General features: G+C 45.1%; 1 protein-coding gene across 3 annotated transcripts in view; it reads right to left on the bottom strand.

Moving 5' to 3' along the window:
• Positions 1-9,226, bottom strand: part of LOC110500480 (large neutral amino acids transporter small subunit 2) — a 32,278-nt gene that overhangs the window by 16,566 nt on the left and 6,486 nt on the right. For all 3 annotated transcript variants that reach the window (XM_036957895.1, XM_036957896.1, XM_036957897.1), the window contains one exon: positions 613-817. In XM_036957895.1, coding sequence (XP_036813790.1) covers positions 613-817 — 205 coding nt within the window. The remainder of the gene's footprint in view (positions 1-612; positions 818-9,226) is intronic.

Below are 9,226 nucleotides of genomic sequence, written 5' to 3'. Positions count from 1 at the left end.
AATTTCTGAGGCTGGTAACTCTAATGAACTTGTCCTCTGCTGCAGAGGTAATTCTCTTCCTTTCTTGTGGTGGTCCTCATGAGAGACAGTTTCATCGTAGCGCTTGATGGTTTTTGCGACTGCATTGGAAGAAACTTTCAAAGTTCTTGACATTTTCCGGATTGACTGACCTTCATGTCTTAAAGTAATAATGGACTGTCGTTTCTCTTTGCTCATTTGAGCTGTTCTTGCCACAATATGGACTTTTACCTTCTGTATACCAATCCTAACTTGTTACAAAACAACTGATTGGCTCAAACACATTAAGAAGGAAAGAAATTCCACAAATTAACTTATAACAAGGCACACCTGTTAATTGAAATGCTTTCCAGGTGACTACCTCATGAAGCTGGTTGAGAAAATGCCAAGAGTGTGCAAAGCTGTCATCAAGGCAAAGGGTGGCTACTTTGAAGTATCTAAAATATATTTTTGATGTCTTCACTATTATTCTACAATGTAGAAAATAGTAAAAATAAATGAAAACCCTGGAATGAGTAGGTGTGTCCAAACTTTTGACTGGTACTGTATGCTGTGGATTAAAGGTCACCAAACACCACAGCTTTAGTCACTCACCCTGCCAGTCCTCCGAAGATGTCCTTGACGTATGAATAGTCTCCCCCTGACTTGGGGATAGTGACACCCAGCTCGGCGTAGCACAGTGCTCCGATGGCCGTGATTATGCCGGTGACAATCCACACGATCAGCGCCAGACCCACTGAGCTAGCATTCTCCATCACGCCCTTAGGGCTGACAAAGATCCCAGAGCCGATGATATTACCTGGGATAGAGAGAAGAAGAGGGGGATGGTTATTCATGTGACACAAACAGTTATTTGAAACACTGAAGAGAAAGGGGAACGATTATTAGTGTGACACCAGTGTCATTCATAAGCTGGAAGAGCTGAAGGGGGGTTGGAACATTTTAAGTGAGAGAACATCTGACTTGCTTGGCTAAATAAATGTTAAATGAATTAAATAAAAAAATCTGTTCCACCAGCTCATGATGAGGGGAGAGGGGACCGTTATCGACGGGACACCAGCATCTGTCAGAGAATGCAATCAGGAGCTCAATTGGGGGGAGTGGAACAGAGTGAACACAATGGAGAGGGATTCTAATCAATATATGCAACAAAAGCACAGTTCCATCTCCTACAGAATCCCTATTCCAACCATGAGTGTAATCTACACTGAATATACAAAACATTTGGAACCCCTGCTCCTTCCATGACATAGACTGACCAGGTGAATCCAGGTGAAAGCTATGATCCCTTAACGATGGCTGACGTTTTACATGCTCCTAACCCCCTGTGCTATTTTGTTAGTTTTTACTTATTTTGTACATAATGTTGCTACCACCATCTCTTATGACCGAAAATAACTTCTGGACATCAGAACAGTGGTTACTAACCACGAACTGGAAGAAGCTTTTTCCTTTAACGAGTCCAACGAGAAGGATATACTGCTCTCCCTGGAACAGGCCCAAATCCCCGTCATTTGCGTGAAGAAAAGACGAAGGAAGACGAGGGGTGGGGGGGTGTGTGTGTCTTTTTGTCAATAACAGCTGGTGCGCGATGTCTAATATTAAAGAAGTCTCGAGGTATTGCTCACCTGAGGTAGAGTACCTTATGATAAGCTGTAGACCACACTATCTACCAAGAGAGTTCTCATCTATATTATTCGTAGCTGTCTATTTGCCACCATAGACCGATGCTGGCACTAAGACCGCACTCAACCAACTCTATAAGGCCATAAGCAAAACAAGAAAATGCTCATCCAGAAGCGGCGCTCCTAGTGGCCGGAGACTTCAATGCAGGCAAACTTAAATCAGTTTTACTACATTTTTACCTGTATGTCACATGTGCAACCAGAGGTGAAAAAAACTCTAGACCATCTTTACTCAAACACACAGAGATGCATACAAAGTTCTCCCCCACCCTCCATTTGGCAAATATGACGATAATTCTATCCTCCTGATTCTTGCTTACAATCAAAAACTAAAGCAGGAAATACCTGTGACTCGCTCAATACGGAAGTAGTCAGATGACGAGGATGTTTCGCTACAGGACTGTTTTGCTAGCACAGACCAATGGCATTGATGAGTATACCACCTCAGTCATCGGCTTCATCAATAAGTGCAACAACGATGTCGTCCCCACAGTGACCTACGTACATATCCCAACCAGAAGCCATGGATTACAGGCAACATCTGCATCCAGCTAAAGGCTAGAGCTTCCGCTTTCAAGGAGCGGGACACTAATCCGGACATATATAAGAAATCCCGCTATGCCCTCAGACGGACCATCTAACAAGACAAGCATCAATACAGGATTAAGATTGAATCCTACTACACCGGCTCTGACAATTGTCGGATGTGGCAGGGCTTGAAAACTATTACGGATGACAAAGGGAAACACACACACGAGCTGCCCAGCGACGTGAGCCTACCAGACGAGCTAAATGCATTTTATACTCGCTTTGAGGCAAGCAACACTGAAGCATGCACGAGAGCACCAGCTGTTCTGGATGACGGTGTGATAACGCTTTCGGTAGCTGATGTGAGCAAGACCTTTAAACAGGTCAACATTCACAAAGCCGCAGGGCCAGACAAATTACCAGGACATGTCCTCAAAGCATGCACAGACCAACTGGCAAGTGTCTTCACTGACATTCAACCTCTCCCTGATCGAGTCTGTAATACCTACATGTTTCAAGCAGACCACGAAGGTAACCTGCCTAAATGATTACCACCCCATAGCACTCACGTCGGTAGCCATGAAATGCTTTGAAAGGCTGGTCATGGCTCACATCAACAGAATCCTCCCGGATACCCTAGTACCACTCCAATTCACTTACTGCCCCAACAGATCCACAGATGACGCAATCTCAATCATACTCCACACTTCCCTTTCCCAACTGGACAAAAGGAACACCTATGTTAGAATGCTGTTCATTGACTACAGCTCAGCGTTCAACACCATAGTGCCCATGAAGCTCATCACTAAGCTAAGGACCCTGGGACTAAACACCTCCCTCTGCAACTGGATCCTGGACTTCCTGACTGTTCGCCCCCAGGTGGTAAGGGTAGGCAACAACACATCTGCCACCCTGATCCTCAACAATGGGGCACCTCAGGGGTGTGTACTTAGTCCTCTCCTGTACTCTCTGTTCACCCACGACTGCGAGGCCAAACACGACTCCAACACCATCATTAAGTTTGCTGACGACACAACAGTGGTAGGCCTGATCACTGACAACGATGAGACAGCCTATAGGGATGAGGTCAAAGAACTGGCAGTGTGGTACCAAGACAACAACCTCTCCCTCAATGTGAGCAAGACAAAGGAGCAGATTGTGGACAAGAGGAAAAGGCGGGCCAAACAGGCCCCCATTAACATCGACGGGGCTGTAGTAAAGTGGGTAGAGAGTTTCAAGATCCTTGGTGTCCACATCACCAACAAACTATCATGGTCCAAACACACCAATATAGTCATGAAGAGGGCAAGACATAAACTTTTCCCCCTCAGGAGACTGAAAAGATTTGGCATGGGTCCCCAGATCCTCAAAAAGTTCTACAGCGGCACCATCGAGAGCATCGAGAGCACCACTGGTCGGATCACCGCCTGGTATGGCAACTGCTTGGCATCTGACCTTAAGACGCTACAGAGGTACGGCCCAGTACATCACTGGGGCCAAGCTTCCTGTCATCCAGGACCTATATAATAGGCGGTGTCAGAGGAAAGCCCATAAAATTGTCAGAGACTCCAGTCACCCAAGTCATAGACTGTTCTCTCTGCTACCGCATGGTAAGCAGTACCGGAGTGCCAAGTCTAGGTGGACCTAGAGGCTTCTGAACAGCTTCTACCCCCAAACCATAAGACTGCTGAACAATAAATCACTGCTGCTACTCGCTGTTAATTACTGCTGCTACTCGCTGTTAATTACTGCTGCTACTCGCTGTTAATGGGGATTGTTATATTATTGTGTTACTTTAAAATAAAAAAATATATGTTTTAATTTTTTTTACCCCTTTTTCATGGTATCCAGTTGTTTTAGTAGCTACTATCTTGTCTCATCGCTACAATTACCGTACGAGCTTGGGAGAGATGAAGGTTGAAAGTCATGCGTCCTTGCTGTTAATGACCCAACCAAGCCGCACTGCTTCTTAACACAGCGCACAGCCAACCCGGAAGCCAGCCACACCAATGTGTTGGAGGAAACACTGTTGGTTAGCGCGCACTGCACCCGGCCCGCCACAGGAGTCGCTGGTGCGTGATGAGACAGTGACATCCCTACTGGCCAAGCCCTCCCTAACCCAGACAACGCTAGGCCAATTGTGTGTTGCCCCACGGACCTCCCGGTAGCGGCCGGTTTCGACAGAGCCTGGGCGTGAACCCAGAGTCTCTGATGGCACAGCTGGCGCTGCAGTACAGTGCCCTTAACCACTGCGCCACACCTTTTATTATTTTTTACTTTCGTTTATTTGGTCAATATTTTCTTAACTCTTCTTGAACTGCACTGTCGGTTAAGGGCTTGTAAGTAAGGAGTTCATGGTAAGGTCTACACTTGTATTCGGCACGTGTGACAAATAAAATTTGATTTGATTTGATAAATCCACTTCAATCAGTGTAGACAAAGGGGAGGAGACCGGTTAAAGAAGGATTTTTAAGCCATGAGACAGTTGAGAAATGGATTATATAGGTGTGCCATTCAGAGGGTGAATGGGCAAGACAAAAGATTTAAGTGCCTTTGAATGGGGTGTGGTAGTAAGTGTCAGGCGCACTGGTTTGTGCCAAGAACTCTGGGGGTGCAATGGGGGCGCAACTAAATATTAGGAAGGTATTCCTATATCACTGAGAGACCACCCACTGGGCACACACTGGTTGAATCAACATTGTTCACACGTCATTTCAATAAAAGGACGTTAAACCAATGCGGAATATACATTGAATTGACATCTGTGCCCAGTGGGAATACTGTGTTACCATACCCATGGGGAAGAATAAGCTTTGCACCAGAGGCCGTTAAGGCCCCTCATTGCTCCGCCTCTCAGTTCTAATGAGAGTGTGTGGAAAGAGGAGGAGAGAAAAACAGAACAATGGGAGATTAACATTGGTGTAGTGCAAAATGGATGAGAGGGAAAAAGAATGGTGTCAGAGAGAAAATTGGACGAAGGAGAGAGACAGACAGAGAGCGAGAGAGAGACAGCGAGACATAGAGAGATAAACAGAGAGACAGAGAGAGAGAAAATTTTGTTTTAAAAGCAATGAGCAGACCCTCCAGCAGACAGAGTGGGAACGCAATGTGCTGAGTTAGCACTGAGGATGAGGAGTCATGGAGAGAGAGACTGAGGGAGAGAGAGAGAGAGAGAGAGAGAGAGGGGGGGGGGGGGTTACAGAGTACAATGAGGAACGAGAGGCCCGTGTGTATGAGTGTGTACTAGGGAGGAGCCAACACTACATCTGAACATCAGAACAATGCCCTGACAACCTCTATAAGCATCAGACTGTCAGTCAGTTTATAGAGCAAGGAAACATGAAAGAGACTGCGTGTGTGCCTGTATGCGTGTGTGTTTCTGGTTCAGACAGGTTCACTACTCGCGCCCCATCAAAGATCTGACAAAGCAGTAGGGATCAGAGGTCAGGGGTTGAGAATCAGAAAGCTGACTGATTGGCTCATAAACATTGACAGCCAATAGGGCTTCAGGGCCAAAGGTTATATGTTAGAGCTTGCAGTCGGATCTGAGTGTGGAGAATTTAAAGTTCAAAGTCAAAGATATTGATACAGATCTGTTTGAGATTTAAATGTGCTAGTGGTGTAGTTTGACAAGGGGTTGCGTGTCTCTGTGTGTGTGTGTGTGTGTACGCGCGCGTGTTTTAACACACATATGTTCTCTTTCACTTCAACATTTCTCTACACGTGCAGTACCAGTCAAAAGTTTGGACACACCTACTCATTCAAGGGTTTTTATTGATTTTTTTACTATTTTCTACAAACTTTGAAATAACACACATGGAATCATGTAGTAACCAAAAAAAGTGTTAAACAAATCTAAATGTATTTAAGATTTTAGATTCTTCAATGTAGCCACCCTTTTGCCTTGATGAAAGCTTTGCACACTCTTGTCATTCTCTCAACCAGCTTCATGAGGTAGTCATGAGGGCTTTATAAATACATTTGATTGATTGATTAATAGGTGTGCCTTGTTAAAAGTTAATTTGTGGAATTTCTTACCTTCTTAAATCGTTTGAGCCAGTCAGTTGTGCTGTGACATGGTTGGGGTGGTATACAGAATATAGCCCTATTTGGTAAAAGACCAAGTCCATATTACGGCAAGAACAGCTCAAATAAGCAAAGAGAAACAGCAGTTTATGACATGAAATTCAGTCAATCTAGAAAATGTCAAGAACTTTGAAAGTCTCTTCAAGTGGGCTCCCGAGTGTTGCAGCGGTCTAAAGGCACTGAATCTCAGTGCTAGCGGCGTCACTACAGACCCTGGTTTGATTCCAGGCTGTATGACAATTGTCCTTGATTGGGAGTTCCATAGGGTGGTGCACAATTTTCCCAGCAGCGTTAGGGTTTGGCCGGAGTAGCCCGTCATTGTAAATAAGAATGTCTTCTTAACTGATTTGCCTAGTTAAATAAAGGTTCAATTAAAATAAAGGTTAAATTGCAGTCACAAAAACCATCAAGAGCTGTGATGAAACTGTCTCTCATGAGGACCGCCACAGGAAAGGAAGACCCAGAGTTACCTCTGCTGCAGAGGACAAGTTCATTAGAGTTACCAGCCTCATAAATTGCAACCCAAATAAATGCTTCACAGAGTTCCAGTAACAGACACATCTCAACATCAACTGTTCAGAGGAGACAGCGTGAATCAGGCCTTCATGACACCAATAAGAAGAAGAGACTTGCTTGGGCCAAGAAACACGAGCAGTGGACATTAGATCGTTGTAAATCTGTCCTTTGGTATGATGAGTCCAAATTTGCGATTTTTGATTCCGACCCCGCCGAGTCTTTGTGAGACGCAGAGCAGGTGAACGGATGATCTCTGTATTTGTGGTTCCCACCGTAAAGCATTGAGGAGGAGGTGTGATGGTGTAATGGTGCTTTGCTGGTGACACTGTCTGTGATTTATTTAGAATTCAAGGCACACTTAACCAGAATGGCTACCACAGCATTCTGCAGCACTACGCCATCCCATCTGTTTTGCGTGTTTGTAGGACTATCATTTATTTTTCAACAGGACAATGACCCAACACACCTCCAGGTTGTGTAAGGGCTATTTGACCAAGAAGGAGAGTGTTGGAGTGCTGCATCAGATGACCTGGCCTCCACAATCACCTGACCGCAACCCAACTGAGAAGGTTTGGGATGAGTTAGACAGCAGTGACAGAAAAGTAGCCAACAATTGCTCAGCATATGTGGGAACTCATTAGAACTGGAAAAGCATTCCAGGTGAAGCTGGTTGAGAGAATGCCAAAGCTTTGACCAAAGCTTTCATCAAGGTGGCTACATTAAAGAATCACAAATATAAAATATATTTTGATATGTTTAACACTTTTTTTTGGTTACTACATGATTCCTTATGTGTTATTTCATAGTGTTGACGTCTTCACTACTATTCTACAATGTAGAAAATAGTAAAAATGAAGAAAAACCTTTGAATGAGTAGGTGTGTCCAAACTTTTGACTGGTACTGTATGTACATATCACATGTGCAGTGTCTAGCCTAAACCCCTCTCCTGTATTATTCCTTAGCAAGGTTACCTTAGTGGGTGAAAGGTAAAAGCACAATAAATCTCAACCTCGACAAAAGCAAGTGACTGCTCCAAGAAAGCTGACTCCCGTGGTCTTTGGTACTCTGCTGTATGAGCAGTGACTGTGTCTGCTTTATAATGCATCAGTTCAGCAACTTTGTGTGTAACACTGATGATAAGACAATGAGGATACTGGGTTAGGTTGTATTGTCACTGGTGAGCTGGTGAGAGCAGTGTAAAAGAGACTGGTTTAGACTGGCTAAACTACGGTACACCTTATCTGTGGGATGAGCTTCTAGTTTCCTTATTCAGACTGTGTGTGTGTCTGTGTGTGAGAGTGAAGGGTGCTGACTGAAGTGGAACACACATGCATACACGCTTACACACACACAACGATTCACACACGCGCACGGTGTTTCCTGTTCCTGTTCTCACTTTTGCCCTGCTTCCCCTTTGTGTGAATTGTACCGGAAAGGAACACCCCTGATGCACACACAACCATGCACACACACACTCACTCACACACATACGCACCCACACACATTTCTTGTTCTCTCTGTCTACCTGCTTCCACTTCCTGCTTCCTGTTCTCACTTTCCCCCTGGTCCCCTTTGTGTGAACTGTACGAGAAAGAAACACACTCTGACATAATGCTCCAGAACGGGTGGTTTTTCCTCTCTCCTCTTCCCTCTTTCCCTCCTCTCGTCCTACCTCTGATGCCAGGGCTGCGATTCTCCACCCTTCTCCAAAGTGGGCACTTGCACACTCCCGTGATGGATTTAAAAGTGTAGGATTGGTGCAAACGTTGGCTGGAGGTAGTTTCCGCCATTGTTAAATCTATGACGGGGAGTGTGCAACCGCACACGTTTTGAAAAGGGTGGATCATCTCTGGAAGCACCAGAGCAGGTAAGAGCCAAACCCAATGTGTGTAATCTCCAGGAGAATATAGCCAAAACATCACTGGCCTTAAAACGAAGCTACGGTAGTAGGCCTAAAGCTCAGACAAAGCCGTTCAAGTCATGGACGAGGCTTACTTACTCGGACAATGGTTGCACCCCAAATGCACCCTATTCCCTACATAGTGCACTACTTCATTTGGAATAGGGTCCCATTTGGGACGCAACCATTGACTACTTCAGCTTTCTGATCCCCTTTTCAGGAACAATGTGCTGTGTAGTGTAGTGCCTACTCAGGCTTTTGCACATGAAATGTAATGATACATAGTGTCAGCAGCAGTGTACTACTACAGTGTAGTTTCGGGGAGATCGCTGATGATTGGTGTCAAAGTTGGATGTCTATCCATGAGGACTTCAGGAAATGCCTTCGAAATCGGCCACTAGTGGCAACAGTGAGCACTATCACCATCAAGTGGGCTTGGGTTTTGCTAGGGTGTTGTGGACGGGCGTCGCGTCATCCCATGACTCTGGATCA

Source organism: Oncorhynchus mykiss, chromosome 21, assembly GCF_013265735.2.
Source record: "Oncorhynchus mykiss isolate Arlee chromosome 21, USDA_OmykA_1.1, whole genome shotgun sequence".
NCBI lineage: Eukaryota > Metazoa > Chordata > Actinopteri > Salmoniformes > Salmonidae > Oncorhynchus > Oncorhynchus mykiss.
Note: the sequence above shows the minus strand (reverse complement) of the source record. Positions and strands in the feature narration are given on the sequence as shown.